Below are 25,011 nucleotides of genomic sequence, written 5' to 3'. Positions count from 1 at the left end.
TGTGTGTGTGTGTGTGTGTGTGTGTGTGTGTGTGTGTGTGTGTGTGTTTGTGTGTGTTTTGAGACAGGGTCTCACTCTATTGCCCAGGCTGAAGTGCAATGGAACGATCACAGCTCACTGCAGCCTTGACCTCCTAGGCTCAAGTGATCCTCCTACTTCAGCTTCCCAGTCCCAAGTTGCTGGGATTACAGGTGTGTGCCACCATGCCTGGCTAATTTTTTTACTGTTTTTTTCTTTTTTTTTTTTTTTAATAAAGATGGGGTTTCACCATGTTGGTCAGGCTGGTCTTGAACTCCTGACCTCAGGTGATCTGCCCGCCTTGGCCTCCAAAGTGCTTGGATTACAAGCATGAGCCACCACGCCCAGCCTACTGTTTGTAAAGACGAGGTTTTCCCGTGTTGCCCAAACTGGTCCCAAACTTCCGGGTTCAAGTGATTTGCCCATGTTGGCCTCCCAAAGTGCTGAGATTGTATGTGTGAGCCACTGTACCTTGTCTAATTTAGCATTTTTCTATTGAAAACAGTAGTAAATCTAGGCATCCTTAGAAGCAATGACAGTATATGAGGTACAACTAAATGACTGAATAATGAGTGAGAATTATACTTATTCAAAACCTCTTTAATTATTCACAATGAAGCTTCTAGGGATAAGTAGCCAGGCCTTTGTTCTCTCATTTCCACAAGAATACCATAACCCCATCTTTCCAATTCATAAAGTGCTAAGAAGATCAATAAGTTCATACCTATACAACCACAGGGCTTTTTCAATAGCTTCATTCGAAAGAACTCAAATCAATTCTTAACCTCAAAAGGAATTTTATACTTTGTAGAGCAGGGTCATCATTCAACTCAGTCTCACTGACTAGAAGCCTACAGATTCTCAGAAGCCTGAACAAAGTTACAGAAGGAGGTGCCACTGGTATTTCAACAAATTATTTCTACCTCTGCCCTCTACTCATCATAAGGTATAAAGACTTTACTCATGAAAGTAAAGTCTTGCCCCCGCCCAGGGGGTATTAAAAAAAATAAATTAAATTAAAAAATAAAAAAAAGAAAGTAAAGTCTTAAAGGAGAATTAGAAAAAGAAGAATAACCATTAAAACAATGAATGTTGGATGCTAGATATCTTCTAGCCCAGCCCACACTTTACATGTAGGCATCTTTAGATACAAAAAAAATAGGCAAATGACAAAATCTCTTTGGTCTCAGACTACTCTCTCTTACATTATCTTAACACATGGTAGCCAAATTTGATCTTACAGATTTTTGGGGGCAATGTTATAGGTTGAAAGTTCATGTCCTCCCCAAATTCATATATTGAAGCACTAATTCCCAATGTGACTATATTTGGAGATAGGGTCTGTAAGAAGTAAAGAAGTTTAAATGGGGTCAAAAGGGTGGGGCCCTAATCCAATAGGGCTGGCTGGTTACCTTATAAGAAGAGAGACACCAGAGCTCCTTCTCTCTGCCATGTTAGGACATAGTGAGAAGGTGGTTATATTCACGTCAGGAAGAGGGCCCTCACCAGGAACTGAATTGGCTGGTACCTTGATCTGAGACTTCCCAGCCTGTAGAACTGTGAGAAATACATTTCTGTTGTTTAAGCCACCCAGCCTGTGTTTTTTTGTTATGAGAGCAGACTACGACAGGCAAGAATATATTTTTATTATTTTGCAAGAAGGTACATTTAAGGGCATTCTAGGTGTATGCTACTGCAGTAGGGTGAAATATGATTCCCAAATTAAGTCAAAAGTACTCACCCTCCTAGCAGAAGAGGAAGAGAAGGTATTTTGAGCTGGTGCTGGTATCTGCTCCGTGATACTACTCTTGCTTTCAGAGTTGGAATGGTTGACAAAGACTTCTGTCTTTTTATCTGTTATTTAAGACAAGAGAAGTAACAAGCACTACTATAAACATCTTACCTTTGTGTCTATGTCCTTTTCTGCTAATAGAAAAGGTTTGCCCATTATCCAAACAGATTATTAAGGCCTTGTAATGCTTGGATGTAAACTAACATAAGACCTTTTGCAACTGTTGGCAGAAGAAAATAAGCTCAATGTTATTTCCATCTTGGTAGGCTCCAAGTCCAACTTTCAGACAAAAACTGAAAACTATCTCCACTTAGTATATCATATACAAAATCCATCTATAGGGATCTCATCCTTTTCTACAGTTTTATCTTTCATTTCTTATGCAGATAATTTCTACTGGGTTCCTACAACTACTTTGAGGAGTTGCAGATCAAAGTCCAGATCTTAGGCATTCCACTTGCCAGCTATGAAACCTAATTCACCTACCCTCCTACAGTGTCAATTTCCCATTCTAAAAAGTGGTGTTAATAATATATACCTCAGAGTGTGCCTGTGAGAATGAAATAAAAATATTAAAGTGTGGTGCAAAGTAAAAAGCACCACACTTTTAAAGTTTTACTGTAATTCCCTGAACTAGATGCAATGTTTCTTACTAGTAAATACCCTTGACTGCACTTATATTTCTCATGTGACATGTATTTTATTCATGTATACTCCTTTCTATTTCCTGACTAGATATATTCAACAAAAAAATATTTAATAAATGTGAATGTCTGTTATGTTCCAGGCATTGAGTTGAGACCTGGGAGTTCAATAATAAACCCAGAGTTCCCAGACAAAATGATGAGTGCTACAGCAGAGTTAAGTAGGCAGTGCTAGAATAGAAGAACAGTGAGGTGGCCCATTTCCTTTCAGCTTCCCATACCAGAACAACTTTTTCAATCTGCTGGATCCTATAGTCCTACAGAAATCACTCAACAAGCATTGATGGCCTGAAATGAATTTAGGCATAAATTGTGCAAAAAAATGTTCAGGAGCAGGAAAGCTCGGGGCATGTTTGAGGAAATTCAGCAGTCCAGCTAGCCATAATCTAGCTCCAGCTTGACCTTTCTATGTACAGCATTGGAAAGGTCAGCTGGAGCTAGATGATGAAAAGTCCTGAAGGCAAGAGCAGGAGGCTTGGGGTTTATTTACTCTGCAGGCAAAGATAGAGAGAGGGAGGTAATCATAGGTTTAAATAGAGGTGTAGCATAATCAAAAGGGTACTGTGGGTGTTTATACCAATAGCGATGTGAAAACAGACAACAGAGAACAAGAGATCTGAGGCAAGGGTACAAATCACAAAGCAATGACAATAGTTCAGGCAGCTCCCTCCCATTTTTTGCATACCTTAGCCACTAACAAAAGTGATCTAGCATAGCGCAAGTTCAGATATTTGTTCAAAATACTTGAAGGCTAGAATATGTAAGTTCTCAATAAATAATCAAATATCAAAAAGATGCACATTTATAAATTCTGACAGGTACTATAATGGCATTTCCAGAGCAAACTGCGATGACTAACAATAGAAGTTCAAGTCTCAATGAATAAAAGGTCATCTCCTACACTGTAAACTTAGCTGTTGCCTGTCTTCTCTATAGAACTGATGCTTCTCTAACTTCCTTTGGTGACTGACATTCAATGAGCCTCAGAGATTGAGACATTAAGAAGGGTAGTATTCTCCCATAATGGTGAGAAATCATATAAGCAAAGCCAGACCACATCAGGAGCTGGTGCCGACAACAGAGTAAGTTAAATATCTTCATTATCAGTAGGTCGGCCACGGCAGAGTTCACAGGAAAGCACAGACTCCATTATAAACTCAATGTGTGACCCTTTCCCCCTATCAGAAACATTTCATCTTATCATGGACTCCAGTTTGGAGGGATGATATGGTAGTGAATGTGGGGCATAGGTACACTGTAAAATTTTAGTTTATCATTAGCTTCCAATTATCTAATGAGAACTATTTCTGTTGCAGTTGAACCTCTATTCAGTAAAAGCCAGTATTCTTTTCTCAGTGTTTACCTGACTATAAATCAAAACCTGTGGATTATTTTATAGCTTCTTGGTCTGACCACATTCAACACTTCACTTTCACTGTTGAGATTCCTGTCTTGTCAAACAATAAACTTAAGAAGCTCTAGGGCTAGGCATGATGGCTCACGCCTGTAATCCTAGCACTTTGGGAGGCCGAGACAGATGGATCATTTGAGGTCAGGAGTTTGATACCAGCCTAGACAACACAGTAAAACCCTGTCTCTACTGAAAATACTAAAATTAGCTGGGTGTGATGGCGTACACCTGTAGTTCCAGCTACTGGGGCAGCTGAGGCATGAGGATAGTTTGAGCATGGGAGGTGGAGGTTGCAGTGAGCTAAGATCATACCACTGCACTCCAGCCTGGGCAACAGAGTGAGACTCTGTCTCAAAACAAAACAAAAAAAAACCTCTCTATATGAGGTATATGTTATCAATAGCCATAAAGGTAAATATGATTTTGTTCCTTCTTCATTCCCCAACTCAGATAATGAGGGGGAAAAAGATTTTAGAATTCTGTTTAGGGACTCACACAAACCTGAGAATTAAATGCAAGTATTCACCAGTTGGTTTGACCCTAAGAGCTTCTGCAAGAGCTCATCTTCTTTGCCTCTCAGCACACTGACATTTTGGAATCTGGCCTCTATGCCATCTACCAAGCTGGGGTAAGGACAGGTGGATCCCTCACATAAGTATTATTATTTTTTTCTTTTTTAATTTTTTTGTAGAGACAGGGTCTTGCTATGTTGCCCAAGCTGGTCTTGAACTCCTGACTTCAAGCAAGCCACCCTGCTTGGCCTCCCAAAGTGTTGAGGCACTGTACCCGGCCTTCACCTAAGAATTCTTTGTGTGCCTTATTATATGGCTACGCAGAAATCAGCAGATATAGTCTAACATAGCTCACAGTTTTTGTATCAGCTGGTCACCAGCAATTTGATCTCTTATCCTTGAAAACTAAACTTCAAGCTCTTTTTGGAGTCCTGTGAGGTGCTCCAAAGGTGCTAGCTCTCTGACAAGGAGTAATCTCCTTATACTATGGAGATAGAGGATCTTTACTATGAACATCTTTGTATTACCTGCCTCCTTCTCAGTTTCTGACTCAGAAGCTTCATCTTCACCTTCCTCCTCCTCTGAGCTGGAGCTACTAGATTCTTTGTTTTCTTCCCCCGTCTCTTGGGACTTAGGAGTCTCCTCCTCATACAGCATCTTCTCTTTGCTAAATTAAAGATGACAACTTGGGTATAATTCAGAAGTGATAATCAGGTATAATAAAGTGAACAAGTCTATAAACCTATATGTGGAAACAATAACAGAAACATATTCAAATTCTTCTTTACATCTGTGTGTTCTTCTGAACCCTTCATTTTTGCAGACTAAGATTTAGTATTTGACTACAGAGTATGACTCAAGGAAATCTGGCCTGTTTAACACACGGAAAAAAAGAAGAGCTATGAATTTTGATGATGGTGGGTACATATTCAAAAAAATCATTTAACAAATGTTTACTAAGTACTTATTACATGCCAGGAATCATGCTAGGCACTGGTATAGTCGTAAACAAAATAGACAGTGTCTCTTGAGTTCATGAAACTTATAGTAAGTAAAGGCAGAAGCTGAGACTAAGAACACCCAAGCCAGGATTTTAAAATAGTGCACACAGTCTCAATTAATTTTGAAGTTTAAAACACAGTCAGCCACCCTTAGTATCCCCCTCACATATCAATGCCACTCTCTTGCCCCACAAACTTTCCCATAAGTTTATAGATCATTCGGCTAAATACAAACACAGAGTTTCTTCACTTGTTACGTTCTGAAATTAAGTAGGTGAATGACACAGAACAAATCTCATCCCATTCCTTAAACCTAAAAGTCTTACTTTTTAAAGAGCCCACTCTGCATCTTGCTATTTAGGTCTGACTCAATGAGTTTATTCCGTGTCTCCTTTTCACTTCGAAGCTGGAAATGGAGAAAACAGAGAGAAAAGGGAAGAAGTTGACTACTGGTGAAAAATCATCAGTATTGAGAACCAAAATGGTACTGTCATTCTGAAGAAAACAGGACCAACACCAAAGAGGTAGAGGGGAACCTAAGAAAAAGAGAAACATATCAGCTGGGTCTCCTTAGGTGACAGAACTCATCCAAGATAGAATAGAAAAGCCATAGTGTTAAGAGGTTCAATAAAACTGCTCCTATCAAATATCCAAACCCAATCTTCAATAAAAGCCTAGATTCTGAAGGATAAAAAGCCAGAAGGAACCTGAAAGAATTCTTTATGATTCATATACTGAATAAGTTGGCAACATTTCTAAAGAAAACACAGGTACCAAATGGGAAAGAAGCCCTTAGAGAAAATGGTCTGCTATTTAGATGCATGCTCTAGACAAGATGTATTTATATCCCTGGAACTCCAAGTTATGCAGAGGGCAAAGAAAAGTACCATTCCCACTGGTTTAGAAATATTATTTCATGAATAATACTATCAATGTTCAAAAACTGAACCATGCTAGGTAGAGAATACACAGGAAATCTCTATTTTTGCAAATTCCATGTGAGTCTAAACTTATTTCAGAATAAAAAGTTTTAAAAATTACAAGAACCTAACTGTGCAAAGTATACATCTTATAATTAGGAAGGCTGTTGCTGCTAAATAACAGCATTGACACTGTATTTGAAAATCCTGGTTTCAGTGATCCTGATTGCTCAACAGAGAGAACAAAATGAACTTTAAGTTGTGTTTGTCTGAGCTTTACGTACGTGACTTCCCCACTGAGCCTTAAAATAACTAGAATCTTCACTTTCCCATTCCAGACATAATGCTGAACACAGCAGAGGTTAGGTATGGTTGATCTGTCCCATCACTGAGCTATGCAGTTCTTTGATTCTGAACTGCTGTTTCCCACATCTGTCCTAAACTTTAGTTTATATTACCTGAGTGACAGCAAGTACAAAAGAAAAAAAAAAATGCCATTGACTTTTTTGTCCCTAATGTCCCACCCTAATATCACTGATCTTTATTATCCTCAAATTATTCATCTGCTTTATGAGTAAAAAATATGGCTTATTCACTTTTCATCTGTGTATTGGGTGGGTTTTCCATTCTGCAGTTTGAACACAAATACCATACTTAAGTAGTTCTCTTGCATAGCACTAATTAAGCCAAAGGCACGCATGACCAAACAATAAAAGATTTAAAATGAAGAGCAGAGAAAGGAGGACTGAATTCTGGATGTTTCATAAAACTGGAATAAGTATGAATCACTGACCAAATACTCCCCTATAACAAATGGCGGTTTTAGTATTGTGTGTTTCCTTATTTTTTAAGAAAGAAATATATTCCTCTCTGTAATCAATGTACTTAAATAAAGATAGTCTTTTAGTCAATAAGATAAAAAAAAGTCATGAGGTGTCCTCCACTCTGGTACTTTCTATTTCGAAAAACCTCTGATTTGAACATATCACATTCATTTTCTAGAACTCAAGGGTAATTATTAGTTTTTTTGTTGCTATTTTAACTTCCAACTCCTTGAAGGCTATCTTATAAGGAGCAAAAAACCTGAACAATAATGGTTTCTGGGATACATTTTTCTAGCAGACTGTTTATGTTCCTGAAGGAAACAATGAACATCTCTGGAAGGCAGATATGTCCATTTCAACTCTCGGCAGACATAACTGAAACAAGTGATTAAGATACTTGGTGTGAACTGCAAACTATTAGAAAAGTTTTGAAAGCACCAATAAAAGACTTACCACATTCTGCTTCTTCTGGAGCATCTCCAAATGTTCCACGAGACCCTCATCAGCTACGTCAAATGGTGTCTGGCCCTGACAGAGAAAAGGGACACCATGATTGATAGAAAACAGAAGAAGCAATCATGTGACTTTATCAAGGAACTATTCAATAGTCACTTTTTGCCTTTGACTCCAATAATAGCCACTTCCTAATCTACCACACATTATGATAACAGCTTCATCTATCACAGAGGACACATAACAAGAAACACCAAATTCTTTAAATATAGAGTTTGTACAACAGTATTGAGGAAATAGCACCATTTCTAATCCTCACTGTCATTTGGCAAATAATAAAGTGAAATCCCTACTTGTATCTGTTCTAAAATGGTCTTAATTGCTATGATAAATTCCATAAAGGACTCTTCAAAACTGCAGAGAGAGATACAGGGCACATGTGTAATAAAGATTGAATCATAGGAATCATCTTCCATTCATTATTCATTCATTCATTCACTCATTCAATCATTCAGATAGGGTTTCACCTTGTTGGCCAGGATGGTCTGATCTCTCCTGACCTCGTGATCTGTCCACCTCGGCCTCCCAAAGTGCTGGGATTAGAGGTGTGAGCCACCACACCCAGCTGAATCATCTTCCTTTAAGTGAGAGGAGGACTGACAAGAAAGTTACCTCTATTAGGAGCCATCAGCTTAATTAATAACCCTGATCCATAGTCTGAGAATGAAACATGGGTTCAGGAAAGATGTGAGGCAGATAAGAATATCTACTAATTAAAAGGCCATATCTCTGCACTCCTCAAACAAGGGCTCACACCTGTAATCCCAACACTTTGGGATTACTCAACTCAATATTCACTTTTTGCCTTTAATTTCAATAGTAGCTGCTTCCCTAACTAGTCTGCCATACATTATGATAAAGCCTTTATCTATCACAGACGACACATAACGAAAAACACCAAATCTTTTAAACACAGAGTTTGGGATTATAAGTGGCAAGGCAGGGGAATAACTTGAGCCCAGGAGTTCGGGATCAGCTGGGAAACCAGTGAGACCCCATGTCTACAAAAAAAAAATTTCTAATTTTAATTAAAATAAAATCAGTAGACATAGGGGATAGGAGTTCCAGAGCTTCTAAGTTGTTTGAAGTGAGGCTGAATAACACTATTTTCTGTCAAACTCAAGGACCTGTCATTATAACATTTTAATGACTCATATAAATACAGTAACAACAAAATCTTTCATACCTCACCACAGACAGTAACATTAGGCTCCTCAAAGCTCATTTTTTGCCAAGAACAAACATATATATTTTTCCTGTTTTAGAGGCTTGAACATAAAATCAGAAGGTCCATGGGGTTTTATTTTGAATAACAAACATAACTCTGTGTTAATAGGGCCAGAGGCAGGGTGATGAAAGGTAACATCATAGCTACCAATGATGCATATTTCACCAGAACAGTCAGGCTGCCATCGAATAGAGATGTTAAGCCTTTTATTCTAGAAACCCAGCCACCAATCTCATTGTTCTTTTAGAGGTTCAGGCTCACTAACCAGTTTGTTTCGAATATCCATGTCACAGAGTGCTTCTGCCAGGATGGAGCAAGCCTCCTTCACTCCCCAGTGTGCAGCAGCATGGAGAGGAGTCCAGCCATCGTAATCCTGAACATTGAGTTCATAGCCAGCCTGAATTAAAAGTCTAAAAAGAAAACCCAAAACAAGACATGTATCTCCTTTTTATTACAGTTCTCTGGCAAGCAAACTATTACCTAATTGATATTTCAGGTTTTGGTCCTGAACTACAGGGGTCTTAATGATTACTTCTGCCCTCTAAGGCACAGTTTGGGTTTCATAGTTACTACTTTGTGTACCAATCATAGATAACCTTTACCAATCTTCTCAAAAAAGTCATATTTCCTAGGCATATCCATGTTACACCACACAAGGGGAATATACAGAAAGGTATGTACCTAAGATTAACCAAAGCGTAATTCAATTAGCCAAATCACATAACTCTTAAAGGTACATTTTCCATTTTCCAGTGCAGGGAGGAAGTAACATAAAAATGAAGACTCTAATAGGCTGTGGTCATTCTATCTATCTGTAATAGTGACAATAAAAATAAAGTTTTAAAAAATAAAATAAAATGAAGACTCATTCTCTTCAGGGTATTTTCCCAACTAGATTTCTGGTTGTCTTTCTAGGATACTGTATTTATTATAAACCCACATACCTCCAATTTCTTGCTAACTATAAAGCTGTAATTTAACTTGTATGCACGGAAGAGAAAATATTTGACTCCTAAAGACCCAAAAACTACATTGGGCCCTTATGGATAGCACTCTCAGGGAGAAATGGAGCACCAAAACACTGCTATACCTACTAGAAACCCCCTATTAGGTGAAACATAAAATACTACAAGAGTCCAGTTAACAACTGCACGTATAATGCCTTTGGCAGTCCATGTATTTGGGAAAGCCTGTCAACATTAAGTACCAATAGCTATCTAAAGCATGTATGGATGTAAGGAAAATGGAACAGAGAGTAGTAGAGTCCAAATCCCTCATATACGTTTGACTATCCTGTGCCAGCTGGACACTGCATACTCAAGATTTGTATAATTAATCTAATGACACCAAATAAATTATATAAGTCAAAAGGGAACAAATGATCACAAGTATTACAGGTCACAAGAAGAGGTAGTTGCAGGGATATTAATGACAAATCATAGAACTGGAAGAAGTCACCTCCTAGGACAGTGTACCTCAACTCTGTTTCACATCATACATGTCAGTGAGAAGCTAGAGGAATGGTAGGAGGGAGGGACACAACCCATGGACGAATACGAGCAAAATGTGAGAAAGTCTGCACAGGGAGGAAACCAACAAAAAAGGAAACACACCATAGCAGAAAATTTAATTCAGCCTCTGCTTCTAAAAGCCATTTCATCTTCTCCCAGTGAACCACTCCTGATTGATATAAATGGACAATACCTGAGAACTTCAGAGTAGCCCTTGGCAGCAGCCACATGAAGGGCTGTAGCCCCTGAGCGAGCCTGCCTCACATCCTCTATTTTCCCACTGTTGAGCCACTGGCGGGCATCCTGCAACATCTGCTGCTCTTCTTCTTTTCTTGACTGCTCTAGATCAACTCCTACAGAAAGCAGATGCCAGACAGCCAGGATTACTAAAGCTCCACTTAAGTTTGACAGGTTATTTTCCTTAGATTAAAGCACATCATAAATATAAATATAAATAACAATTTAGCCATCAAGTTGGTATTATCAAATTTAGAAGATCAATGGCATTTGTACACATATTAATGGTCTTACCAGAGTTAAATCATCAGGTTAAATATTATATGATACAGATCCATTAAGGGAATGTACCTAAAGTTGTTTTCAACAGAACATAAAGACAAAGGGGACATTATTTTTACATTATAATATTTGTACAAAGCTATAAACTTCCAGGTCTCTAAAAATTTTAGTTTTCCAACAGTCTTTCAAGGTATATATAATACACAATCCCCATTTAACAGATGAGGTAATAAAAATAGAAAGTTTAGGCATCTTGCTCAAACTCACAAAACACATTAGTGACAGAGCTTGCCACTAGAACTCTGATATCCTGGTTCCTCTTTGTCATTCTTCTTCTGGGTCCCTGTCCACTCACTATACCATAGGATTAGTATCCAAAATCTTGGTTTCAGGTATTGATATACTTTAAAAGTTGAACTATCTCTAAAGTTCATTTCCATATACAGGTAAATACACTGATTTGAAGATATATAATCTAGAACAGATTAGTAGGTGATATGCAGTTTAAAAATCTGTCTGCTTTCAAGGGAATGCAGATTTTGTTTCCCTTAAAAACATTATGAAAGAACTCTAAGAGTTCCTCCCTTTAGCCAGTAACTCTCCAATATCTATGCCAGAGAAAAGGGGTTAGGGTGGGGCATACCCCATTACACAAAATAATAAAATGTCTCAAATACAAACATACCCATTCAAAAAGTTTTACACTCATTAGCAGTCTTTGTGCTTGGTCTGCTCCCTTTCAGCTCTTAAAAGAGAACCTGCCAGGCACTGTGGCTGACGGCTATAATCCCAGCGCTTTGGGAAGCCAAGGTGGGTGGATCACCTGAGGTCTCAGGAGTTCGAGACCAGCCTGGCCAACATGGTGAAACCCCATCTCTACTAAAAATACAAAAATTAGCTGGGCATAGTGGTGGGTGCCTGTAATCCCAGCTACTCAGGAGGCTGAGGCACGAGAATTGCTTGAACCTGGGAGGCATAGGTTGTAATGAGCCCAGATTATGCCACTGCATTCCAGCCTGGAGACAGAGCGAGACTCCATCTCAAAAAAACAAATAAAAAAGGGAGAACCTGTCAACTGTGTGATTTTGGGAGATGAATGGGGTGAAGAAGTGACCAATTTAGAACAGATCAGTACTCCAAACACAAAGAAGTGTTAGCAGTGCTACAAAGTTAAGCATATACATAAATACCGCTTTCTTTTTAATTAATTATTTTTTTATTTTACTTTAAGTTCAGGGGTACATAGGCAGATCCTGCAGGATTGTTACATAGGTATATACACGCCATGGTGGTTTGCTGCCTCCATCCTCCCGCCACCTACATTAGGTATTTCTCCTAATGTTATCCCTCTCCAATCTCCCCAAACCCTGCTATCCCTCCCCTAGACCCCCATCCCCCAACAGACCTCAGTGTGTGATGTTCCCCTCCCTGTGTCCATGTGTTCTCATTGTTCAACAACCACTTATGAGTGAGAACATCCGATGTTTGGTTTTCTGTTCTTGTGTCAGTTTGCTGAGAATGATGGTTTCCAGATTAATCCATGTCCCTGCAAAGGTCATGAACTCTTCCTTTTTTATGGCTACATAGTATTCCATGGTGTACCTTTTCTTAATCCAGTCTATCTTTGATGGGCATTTGGGTTGGTTCCAAGTCTTTGCTGTTGTAAACAGTGCCAAAATGAACATACATGTGCATGTGTCTTTATAATAGATCGATTTATAATCCTTTGGGTATATACCCAGTAATGGGATTGCTGGGTCAAATGGATAAATATCTCTTTCAACAGAGTATGCTCCTTAACTGAAGAGTCAGCAATCAAAATAGAAAAAGTGGTTTCTCCAATCAAAACTATTTTTTAAAACTTGATTTTTTTAAAGTTATTTGTACATTTTAAAGCAAATCTTAGGAGATAAAACAGAGTGAGAACGGAGGTTAAGCTAAGCATAAAATTCTTCAATTCAATAGAGCACAAAACCACGCACTATAGCTCATGCCTGTAATCCCAGCACTTTGGGAGGCTGAAGTGGGCGGGTCACTTGAGGTTAGGAGTTTAAGGCCAGCCTGGCCAACATGGTGAAACCCTGTCTCTACCAAAAAATACAAAAATTAGCCAGGCATGGTGGTGCACACCTATAGTCCCAGCTACCCGGGAGGCTGAGGCAGGAGAATCACTTGAACCTGGGAGGCAGAGGTTGCAGTGAGCCAAGATGGCACCACTGCACTCCAGCCTGGGCAACAAAGTGAGACCCTGTGTCAAAAACTATACACGGAAGGCAGCAAAAGCAAGTAGTTACTGACCTAGAAACATCATTATATTAAGGTAAGATCAGCATACTTTCTCTAAAGAGCCAAATACGAAATATTTTCAAGTTTGTGATTCATCCAATCTATCACAACTACTCAACTCTGCTGTTGTAGCACAAAAGCAGTTCTGGATAATACGTAAACAATGCACACAGCAAGAATTGGCCCTGACTGTTCTAAAAGTTCCTATTGGGAAAGACCACTGGAGCTAAATCCTCTGGGATGAACTGCAGATTGTGAGTAAGGTAGTTTAGCAGAACGACTGAAAAAAAAAAAAATGACTACAAATCTTTTCCACAGAGTTTTATGATAGAAAAATAACCCAGGGACTTCCAGGTAGAAGAATTACATCCTATTCTGTGAAACCGATTCTTCTAAAACTATAAAATAGGCATTTTGAGAATACATTATTCTAAGTTAGCGTCCTCACCTTAACAAATTATCATAATTTTCATGATTAGTTACAATAAATATCTTTAGCAGCACCACTTTTAGCTCTCATCAAGGGAAAAGATGCAAAGTCACAAACTGAATTTGGCTAATACTCAGATTTACACTGCATCCTACCTTGCACACACACAGTAAGAAATGTTCACACTTCTTATCAGGTCACTCTTAACTGTATGATGGGTATGCAACCTCTGAATGGCCAAAAAAAAAAAAAAAAAAAAAAACGGAATAACTGGTCATCCTTTTGGCATCTGGCCTATTTTTGTGTGAGTCATTATGAGGAAACATGATGCTGGATTAATGATTAATGCATTTCAGATAGATCAAATCTTCTCCTGTCATATGATAGTGAAACACTCTACATAACAAATGGATTATTTTCTGTAAATTGCAGTGTTTGAGAATCTTTCCTGGCCCCCTCCAATCCATGAGGTTACCTTGCTTCTTTACTTGCTCCAGAAGAAGATCCTTCATGGCTAGCTCTTCTGCAAGGTCAGAGGGAACTTCACCTTCACTATTGACAATACCTACACTGGCTCCGTGGTTAATGAAATACCTGCATAGACAAGATCCAGGATCAGTATTATCTGGCAATCTAATGTAAATTTATACACTCATGCATCTGGTATTCAATACACAGCAGTCTCTATTTTGAGTTTAAAACATGGTCCCAGATAAGATATTCCATTATTAATTTCTATGTGCCTTAAACTTCAGTAATTAAGACTGAGGGCTTCCCCATTTCCTAATTAGAGCAATGCGAACAAACAGGGTTTCTTTCACACTCATATTACTAACTACCAGCCTCTTACTCCCAGTGGATGGCAAGAGGATTTCTAAGTAACATAAACAAGGCATGCAGCCTTAAACATTCCCAATACCAAATTGGAGCTTATTAAGTAGTGTTGGGGGTGTGAAAATAGAAGAATAAAGCATGCATTAAAATATGCATAAATCTACCTTAATTATGCCTCCACAAGACTCTCCTATCAACCAATCAACCACATGAAATCTTTCTCTATTCTAAGATTAAACTAAATTACTTAAGAAGAAATATTAGGCTGGGCGCAGTGGCTCACACCTGTAATCCCAGCACTTTGGGAGGCTGAGGCAGGTGGATCATGAGGTCAGGAGTTCGATACCAGCCTGACCAACACGGTGAAACCCCGTCTCTACTAAAAACACACACAAAAAAAGTAGCCAGGCATGGTGGCAGATGCCTGTAATCCCAGCTACTTGGGAGGCTGAGACAGGAGAATTGCCTGAACTCAGGAGGCAGAGGTTGTGGTGTGCTGAGATCACGCCATTGCACTCTAGCCTGGGCAACAAGAGTGAAACTCCACCTCAAAAAAAAAAAAAAAAAAAAAAAAGAAGAAGAAATATTAAAATGTTAAATAATTAAATTATAAATCTCAATAGAATACTTGATTCTGAAGAAGAAAGTTCTGATAATTTCAGTATCTTACACAGATCTTTTCTGGTTTTCAAAGTGCCTTCACATAAAATTATATCATAAGTCTTAGGCAACATTTTTTTTTAATGGGCCGCTTACTTTAATAACAATACATATACCATGTTATGATGGAATGTAAATTCAGTTTAGACAAGAGAATTTCACAAGTGTAATAGCATTCTGTACTATACAAAAGTTTGGGTATACTGTTTGGCCAGACCAGCTTGCTCATAAGTCATTAATGAAATCCATTATAGGTCATTTGTTCAGTTTAATGGTTACAATTCTTATGGAAAAAAATAAGCAATGCACACATTTTAAAAGTGTTCATTTACCTTTGCTATGAGTGCTTAAAATACATATTTCTATTTCAAGATGACATTCAAAATTTATTCTAATATAACAGCAGCAAAAATATAATTCGCAGTTACACAAGAACTAAACTAGAATCTGTGAATTATATGTTTACAACTCAGATTCTTTAATAAATACTACTCTAAGCTTTCTACATTTGGTTTAAACACATGCACATATACATATTGTTACTTGTGGAAAGCTTTACAAGTTATATTCCGTGAACTTTTTGGACAGAGTTCTAAAAGGGCCAGCCTGTCCACAAAACAGGCAGAAAAAAGTTAAATTGACTGGGGCAAATAGGACTCTCATATAACATCCAAAACATCTGAGATTCTGCAGCAAACTGAGAGTACTTCAGGGTTGGCCTGTTATTTTCTTTAGAACTAAGTTCAGCCGAACAATTTAAGAAGGTGGACATTTCAACATCATCAAGTGCATTTAGGTGATATGTTTCCTTCAAGTTAACTTGACTTCCTTGAATGACCTAGTTAGTAAACTAGCCACTAGTAATGAGGTCACACCAGGCAAATCAAGCCTGCAAGAAAGGAAGCCAATATTCAAAATGCCATTTTACCATCTAAACCCATACAAATTAGTTTATTTTCAACAATACGTAACTTCAATAAAGAGATGTCTAACTAAAGTAAGCTCCTCCAACAAGACCAAGACAGCAACTCTTCTTCTAAGGCTTAGGTTTTGCCCAGTATTCCCGATACGTGGAATAGCCCATACCAACAGTCACTGCTCCTACAACAAAGCCCTGGGCTGCCACATGCATGTGGATCAGATGAACAGACATTTTAGTGTTTCCCCTGCTCTTCAATTTGTATAACCCATATGCAACAATTGCTATAAAACCTGCCATTCCAATGGGTACGAATGGTGCCTCTTTAGCTTTTCAAATAAGTTTGGATCCCTGATCTCCATCATATGAAGAAAGGAAAATATCTGGGTCTGCTGACATAGTGGTTGCTTGAAGAATCTCCCTGAGAATTTTCTATGAGGTTCTAGAGCAAGAAAACCTTTCACACGCCAACCTGCTGCTGATTCCTGCATGCGTGCCCAGTCCCACGGCTTCTTAGGCAACATTTTGAAGTAGGCAATGTGAGTATTATTACCATGACTTTAAGAAATCGAGGTCCATATATATAAAGCAATTTTCTCAAAATCACATAGCTGGCAAATGGCAGAGGGTACAACCCCAGTCTTGACTCAAATCTAGTTCATCTTTTCTCTAGATCAAGTCACTTTTGGGCCGGTGAGAACCCTAATAATGCCAGGAGCTCTATCAAATACTCAGAAGTATTTAAAGAACAAAGAAAAATCATTCAGATTAGAATTCAAGCCATTCAACAATTCTGTAAGGTCTTTTAGGCCGACTGACCATGCCATGGGTGGCAAAGCGACCTCTGCGACCTGCACGTACACTCCAGATGAGTTCCTGGAACTAGAAAGTCTGAAGTAAATGTAAAACCACAAAAGGAGAAGGAATGATCAACCCCTGCAGCACCTAATTAACTTTTAGGCATTCTTCTATTGTTCCTTATTCCTGCCTCAACTGATGAGGCAACTGGACTTTGTAACTGACCTTGGTCAACCTTGTGACTCCAGACCCTATGACCCCCTCCCAGCTTGCAAAAGCTGCCCTGACCTGTAACTTATATAACTTTCCACTGCCTACCCCAAACCTATAAAACCAACTCCTATCCCACCTCCCTGAGCTGACTCTCTTTTTGGACTAAGCCCACCTACACCTGGGTGAATAAACAGCCATGTTGCTCACACAAACCCTGTTTGGGGAATCTCTTCATTCAAAGCGCACGTTTAACAAATTCAATAAATATTTACTGGTCCCCTACCATATTCAAGGAATCACATTTTAGACACCGTAGAAAATTTAAAAAAAAAAAAAAAAAAAAAAAATTTTCCAGGCTTAACTTGCTCAGCCCACTAAAAAAAAAAAAAAGATAATCAATATGTGCCCACTGGCCATTGCATTCAAAGAACTGGCAGAGGGGGCCAGGTGCAGTGGCTGACACCTATAATCCCAGGCAGGCGGATCACTTGAGGCCAGGAGTTTGAGACAAGCCTGACCAACATGGTGAAACCCTGTCTCTACTAAAAATACAAAACTTAGCCAGGCATGGTAGTTGGTACCTGTAGTCCCAGTTACTTAGAAGGCTGAAGCACAAGAATTCCTTGAACCCAGGAGGCGGAGGTTGCAGCGAGCCAAGATCAACCTGGGTGACAGAACAAGACTCTGTCTAAAAACAAAATAAAAAAATTAAAAAGTTGACAGAGGGAAAAGAATCAATAGAGATTAGATTAAGACCATGTTTTTGCTTTCTCAGTGCCTATTACTTGGTATAATAGGGCCTCAACAAATGTTTGTTAATTTATGGATCAATCCCACATGTATAAAGCTCAAAGGCCTTCACAATTCACCTGACTTTCAACCATCTCCTTCATTCCCTTACAGTCTCAGAGGAAGACAGACCTTATTCGATGCCAAAACTAACTCTATTTTTATTCTTAATTCTATCAAGTTCCAGTTTTCTTTTCATAAATTAACCCTTCATTTCCACATATTCAATAGCTCTTTTCTTCTGATTCCTCTCCCTTAGGCCAAAGGAATATTTAGCTACACCTCCCTCACCCTGAAATATCAAAATACAAATAATACACATAGTAGGCACTCAACAAATGTTTGTTGGATTGAGGTGTGCCCTATCTATACTCTATAATCAAACTAAACCATTTACTATTCCCAAACACATCAACTCTTACCCAGCTCTCTTCCACAGCTTGTTTCTTCCAACTAGGTGGGACACTCTTCTTTCCCTTTTCCCTTTTAGAAACCTTTCACTTCTTTCAAAGTTCATTTAAAATGCCTTTGCCTTCATGAAGTCTTTCCTGTTCTCACAAACTGAATTCCCTCTTGCCTTCCTTTAACCCCATGCTTCCTCTTCTCCTCCCCAACAAACACTAATTCTAGACCTGTCATGACCTAACACTGTACCTCAATGCAACCATTCCATCAGATTGAAAGCTACTTGAATGCAATGTGAAAGGAAAATAAAAACTTGGGACCCTAATTTCACTATGCCAAAAGAAAAAAAAATAAGCTGAAAGTTGAGTCATGCAAGAAGCTGCCTTACCTTCTGTTCCTAAGCAGATAGCTACAGATAAAAAGTTAAATATCTCTACAGGTTCTATGTTTACCTCTATGTTCACCTTAATGTAAAGTGCTGATTTACTAAGCATGAGATGAATACTTGACTATTCCCCTACCGGCTCTTTTCCTCTTGTAACATGTGAATTCAGGAATGTGACCATGCCCTCCCCATTCCCCCTCCAGGCTGATTTTCCCTTTTAAGTACTGAAGCTCTCAAAATCATCTTTGGGGAAAGGCACAGATCTGTCTCCTGGGCACACATCCTTATCTTTGGTAAAATAAACTTCTAAATTGATTGAGACCTGTCTCAGATACTTTTTGGTTTACAACAACAACTGGGTTTTCCTCATTGCCATGGCATTTAACCCTTGCTTTTTTCTCTTGGCATTCCATAAATATTGCTTGAATTACATGAAATATCTTAACCACTCTGCTGTGATGTCTATTTTATCCCTACTGGATCAGGCATAATGTCACTTGGGTATACAGGACCCTGCTTTTCCCATGTTCTACAATCAAGAACATGGGAAATGTTCCAGTAGAAAGTAATTGGCCGGGCGCGGTGGCTCAAGCCTGTAATCCCAGCACTTTGGGAGGCCGAGGTGGGTGGATCACGAGGTCAGGAGATCGAGACCATCCTGGTCAACATGGTGAAACCCAGTCTCTACTAAAAATACAAAAAAAACATTAGCTGGGCATGGTGGCGCGAGCCTGTAATCCCAGCTACTGAGGAGGTTGAGGCAGGAGAATTGCCTGAACCCAGGAGGTGGAGGTTGCGGTGAGCCGAGATCGCGCCATTGCACTCCAGCCTGGGTAACAAGAGCGAAACTCTGTCTCAAAAAAAAAAAAAAAGAAAGTAATTGGGCTTTCTGTTTTTCTATTTTCTACAGTTTTGGGGAAAAAAAAATAAAAACCTTTTTAGTTTTACTTTTACCCAGACAAGAATAATTATCAACCTATAAAGTAATTTTTTTTTTTTAATGGGGTTTCACCATGTTGGTCAGGCTGGTCTTGAACTCCGGACCCCAGGTGATCCGCCCGCCTTGGCCTCCAAAGTGCTTGGATTACAGGCGTGAGCCACCACACCCGGCCCTATAAAGTAATTTCTACTTTATCTCTGAAAATCCTTATAGCTGCCCAAAGGCTCACAAACAGCCACTAGCTCAATAAAAATGCCCCTAGAAAATAAAGCCCTCTTCTTCCTAACTCATCACCAATACAAGATCTTTATGCTACTATTCTAAGGGAGGAAGAAAGGAAATAGAATATGTTAAAAAAACTGAGACTAAATTAGCATCTCAAAAAACTTATAGTTACTTATAGGTAAATGTTGTACCTTTGGGTCAATCTGCTGCTCCTAAGTTAAACATTTATTCATAATAAAAATGTAAAAACACTCGGCATTGAGCCTGAACTCATTTTAAAATGAGGAAAAAAAGCCTCTGAAGCTCCCTCCTTTTGATGAAACATACTGAGACAAAAGATCATCATGAAACATGAAATAGAATGTACTTGTATTGTTCCTAGAAAGCCAGTTTGCCTTGATTCATTTCTACTCCCTTGAAAGTTCGAGTTCCTAATGATTCTGGGAACAAGAGTATAAAATCTAAGATCTTTAAATGACAAAAATAAAAACAACGAGATGATCAGGGACTGATCTTATTTAAAATATTCTCCATTGGCCCTGAGGTAAAGCAACCAAAATGAATAGTACAAACAATGTTTTTTTTTTTTTCCATTGTATAAAAAAATGCTAAATACTGCAAATAAAGAAATGACAGTCAAGTCAAAACCTGTCTAATAATGATATACATAAAATAAAATAAAGGCCATCTCTACCACCACCCCACCTCTGCAATGGATCTGGTCTAGATCACCGTTCTCCTGGTCAGACTTCCATGTCTAATTTGTAATAATTTGTCTTAGGAAACAGTAACTCTCACAAATTTATTTCATTCAAGGTAATATTTGTTTGAGCTAGAGACTGTTACATTTTGAACTTACTTCCAGAAGAACTATATTCATTCATAAAGATGAATTAAAGAAATCACCGTAAAAAATGCAATTACAATCATTCTCTGTACTTAGCTTCACACAACAGGAGGATAATGCCAACACAAATGATCCTAATTCTAAGCATGAGCTCTCCTTAGAAAAGAGAAAGAAAAGGTCAGGCACGGTGGCTCATGCCTGTAATCCCAGGACCCTGGGAGGCCAAAGTGGGCAGATCACAAAGTCAAGAGTTTGAGACCAGCCTGACCAATGTGGTGAAACCCTGTCTCTACTAAAAATACTAAAGTTAGCTGGGCATGATGGCGCAAGCCTGTAGTCCCAGCTACTCAGGCGACTGAGACAGGAGAATTGCTTCAACCCGGGAGGCAGAGGTTGCAGTGAGCCGAGATAGCGCCATTGCACTCCAACCTGAACGACAGAGTGAGACTCCATCTCAAAAAAAAAAAAAGAAAGAAAGAAAGAAAGAAAAAAACTTGGGAAAAAATGGATTCCTTGAATGTAATAAGATTTGGTAGCTCGAATATCAATCACAAACACCCACCTGAACAAACAGCAACTGAAAGGCCAACATGTTCTATAAATGTTTCTTAAATAAATCTTTTAAGTAAAATCACTAACTCTTGGGCATCAGAATTCTGGAGTTACTGGATAAGATTAAGAATAAGAGCCCTCCTTATTAGACTCTGAAAACAGGCAGCCTAGGGGATGAAAAGATTACTGACTTTTATTAAATTGGAACAGAGGGAGGAATCGAGAGTGAAGAAAACTGCATTGTTGATTTCTGTTGGCTTTGGGGCCAATACAGTCGTCTACTTTTTAGAATAAGCAGTCCAGTCAAACACCAGTGCTGCTGCCTAAAGTTTCTCTGGCTCTGACTCTCCCTTTGTTTAACTTCTCCCACTGAGCATCCCTGGGTCAGCAGCAAACCTAGCAACTCAGGATCTCCCTTAGGAAACCTGGGCAAATCAGACTCTGTGGGAAGTCATTCTCAGGCCTCTACAGAGCTGCCAACATAATTCTCCCTGCTATTTGCTGAACAGGAGAAATGTAATGGAGCTCTAATCATATTATTGAAAAGGGCCTTCAAACAAGCAATCTGATTTTCAAAGGAGCATAGAATATCATGATTTTATTTAGGGAATTTACCTTAACAATATAAACTTACCCTCATCTAGAATACACTCAACTGCCTCATTTTAAAGATATTTCAACTGCCAAAGTCTCTTCCTTGTTTAAAAATAAACTCGCCGATCATTCCTTCATACAACAGATATTTATTCAGTGCCTCTTACATCTCAGGTACCACATGGTAAGGATTCTTCTGCCCCACGGAGGGACAGCTAGTTGTCCTGGAGATTAGTAGCTACTAATGTAGCTTATTAAACATTCCCATTCAACTAATGTGGAGAACACATGCCAGTGCCCACCTTCCCTTTATTCCACATTTTTAGGCTCATTCTTCTGCTATTAACTACATGAGTGCTGTGATTGGTATGCTAGGCATTTTTAAATCAGTGCTTCATTTGTACTAAGCACTGATTTAAAACAAACAAACAAACAAACAAAAAACAATAAAACAGGTTTACAAAGAATCCAGAAAAAAATCTCCAGGCCTGCCTATATACATGCCCAGCTATAGTTGTTCAGAAAGTGAACCCAGACAACGCAACAGCCACCTCTGCATATCCCAGCAAATATAAATTACCTGAAAACAGATGCAAACAAAAAGAGTTTCAATAAAAAAACTATGTGTTTCGCAGCTTTACAAAACATTGTATCAGCTATTCCTTAAACATAATTCAACTTTCTGCTTTTGTAATCTGTAATAAAAAGAGATTAAAACAATTTATAAAATTTGAATTACTAAGAGTAGGGGAGTAATGAAGGCTATTCCTACAAATACTGCAAAGCCACACACACAGAGACTCACTCACTCTGCTATGTTGAGATAGCCACAGGAAGCTGCTGCATGAAGGGGTGTCCAGCCCTCGTTGTCTTGCTGGTTTACATTGGCTCTGTTCTCCACCAGAAACTTCACCATGTCCAAATTTTCATCAATACAGGCCTAAAAAGAAAAGTCCGTTCATTCACTCAACAAGTATTCACCGAGTTCTACTATGCGCCAGACACTGCTCTGGGCATTGATAATGCTCAGCCATTCTAAAATACATTAATTTCTATTTCTTCCATACTGTGTCCAGAGCATGACTTCTAGGCTTTGTGATCTTATGCAAGCCCCTTAATGTCTCCATGTCTTAATATCTCAACTGTGAAACATGTATAATGATACTTAATCTTATTTATAGTACTATTAGTATTAATTGTGAAACTGATTTCTAAAGTGATATACATGAGTAAGCTGTTACATCATTATATTACAAAAAGGAAAGCATGTTACAAAACACTGATTTGTATATGAACTTTACTTCATCGCCACCTGTTTGTCCCAGATGCTTATTAATTTTAAAAGAAAATAATCAGAGGATCGCCTAAGGCCAAGAGTTTGAGACTAGCCTGGGTTTAACAGTGAGACCCAATCTCTATTATAAAAAAATTCATTCATCCATTCATTTAAAAAAGAAAAAAATCACACAGGATCAAATGCATTTTTTCTCAGCGGGAAGTTGTAGTTTAAGGCTCAAGAATTGCTAAACAACCCCTACTTTGGTTTGAAAGGGTAGGGTGATCATTTCAAACAGAAAAAATATATTTTTGTGTATTTCTGAATGGCTTCAAACACTATGGCAAAGTATGCTTGCAGTTATGGATGATTAGGGATTCTCATCTGCTCATTTCATGGCAGCAATTAGGAGAAAGCAGAGAAGCTTTTTGAATAAAGGCTTTAGGCTTACCATAAGACTAAAAGAAATAGTCACAAACAGCAATGAGATCTAAAAAAACCAAAAGGTTGTCTTGACATAGCTACAGAATAAAAATGTGGTAGAGGGCCCAATGTGAAACGGTAATCATTATCAAGGCTTGGATGGTTACAAAACCATTGGGATAATTCAGGACGAAGAAACAAATGAGACTCCCTTTTCAAAACTTGCCTTTTAATCCCCTCTCCTTTTTTATATTTTTTCGTGATTCTTGACAAGGAGTGCTTTAAGACAATCCCCTCCTTTAAAAAAACAAGGCTAAAACTTCAGCTAAGGAAGAATTATCCAAATCAAAAAATTTTCATAATAATATTATTTCTTGCATTTTTATTGTATTGACATTTACAATAATGATGCAAAAGCAATGGTGAGTAAAACTGCTGGTGTCTCACCACAAAGCAAGACAATCGCATCAAAAAATACCAGCAGGTACTGTATTCTTCCTTATCACATACTCACAGTTAAAAAAAAAAAAAAAAAAAAGCCAGTTTCACTGAAGAATGACTTTGAAGATGCAGTTGAAATTATTTTTTTTAATATTCTGTGTGAGAAAATGGAAAGTATATCTAAAGCACTTCTGCTGCATTTTGAAGTATGATGATTGATTCTAGGAAAAAGCACCTCAGGCCAGGCGTGGTAACTCATGCTTGTAATCCCAACACTGTGAGAGGCTGAGGCGGTAGGACTGCTTGAGCCCAGGAATTCAACACCTGCCTGAGCAACACAGACCCCCATCTCTACAAAAAATTTAAAAATTAGCCAGGCATGGTGGCACACACCTGCAGGCCCACCTACTCGGGAGGATAAGGTAGGAGGATGGCTTAAGCCTAGGAGGTCAAGGCTGGGTGAAAGAGCAAGACCTTGTCTCAAAAACAAAAACAAAAATAAAAACACACCATTTGTGCATCTGCTTCAATTATGAGATGAACTAGACACTTTTTTAAAAATAACACTTTTTATTCAAAAGAATAACCAACAACTTATGATTATTCAGACTTGAAAATGAACAAAGTAAGCCTGTCACTCCAGAGAAAATAATCAGTATGTGTTGCAATAAAATTTGACCATTCAAGTGAAAATAAGAATTCTGGGAAACAGTTACCACCATGAGCTGACAACTTCCCAGTATTCACTTTTCTGATAAGATCTGTTTGACTATCAACAAATCCGATTTGTTGATATTATATAATGAAATGTATTTACATTTGTATAAGTCAATGAACCTTTATTTTCCAAATAAACAAATGCATGGTGTTAGAAAAATCACACATGAAGTAAAAGATTCATTCAAAGTACAAGTTAGACCAATGGGTTTTAATGTAACAGAGTAAAAAAAGTCCATTGACATGGTTTCAGTTTCCACACTGCACAAACATTTAAGAAACTCATTTCTTAAACTACCATTTCTAAAACTTACATTTAAGAAA

At 38.4% G+C, this 25,011-nt stretch overlaps 1 protein-coding gene and 1 pseudogene across 11 annotated transcripts in view; both read right to left on the bottom strand.

The window, feature by feature from the left end:
- Nucleotides 1–25,011, bottom strand: part of PPP1R12B (protein phosphatase 1 regulatory subunit 12B) — a 243,447-nt gene that overhangs the window by 165,075 nt on the left and 53,361 nt on the right. For all 10 annotated transcript variants that reach the window (XR_004272132.1, XM_032288758.1, XM_032288766.1 and 7 more), the window contains 8 exons: nucleotides 22,640–22,770; nucleotides 14,145–14,263; nucleotides 10,628–10,787; nucleotides 9,189–9,333; nucleotides 7,636–7,710; nucleotides 5,765–5,844; nucleotides 4,965–5,104; nucleotides 1,760–1,872 (listed from right to left, as the gene is read on the bottom strand). Coding sequence is in view for 9 of the 10 variants with exons in the window: in XM_032288758.1 (XP_032144649.1) it covers nucleotides 1,760–1,872; nucleotides 4,965–5,104; nucleotides 5,765–5,844; nucleotides 7,636–7,710; nucleotides 9,189–9,333; nucleotides 10,628–10,787; nucleotides 14,145–14,263; nucleotides 22,640–22,770 (963 nt within the window). In the remaining variant the exon portion in view is untranslated. The remainder of the gene's footprint in view (nucleotides 1–1,759; nucleotides 1,873–4,964; nucleotides 5,105–5,764; nucleotides 5,845–7,635; nucleotides 7,711–9,188; nucleotides 9,334–10,627; nucleotides 10,788–14,144; nucleotides 14,264–22,639; nucleotides 22,771–25,011) is intronic.
- LOC116558709 lies at nucleotides 16,081–16,969 on the bottom strand (annotated as a pseudogene). The gene has a single exon (XR_004272133.1). The product of XR_004272133.1 is annotated as an HIG1 domain family member 1A, mitochondrial pseudogene (transcript).

This window comes from Sapajus apella, unplaced genomic scaffold (assembly GCF_009761245.1).
Source record: "Sapajus apella isolate SASKATOON/1434 unplaced genomic scaffold, GSC_monkey_1.0 scaffold22, whole genome shotgun sequence".
Lineage (NCBI taxonomy): Eukaryota > Metazoa > Chordata > Mammalia > Primates > Cebidae > Sapajus > Sapajus apella.
The sequence above is the reverse complement of the archived record's forward strand: the minus strand, read 5'-3'. Positions and strand labels throughout refer to the sequence as shown.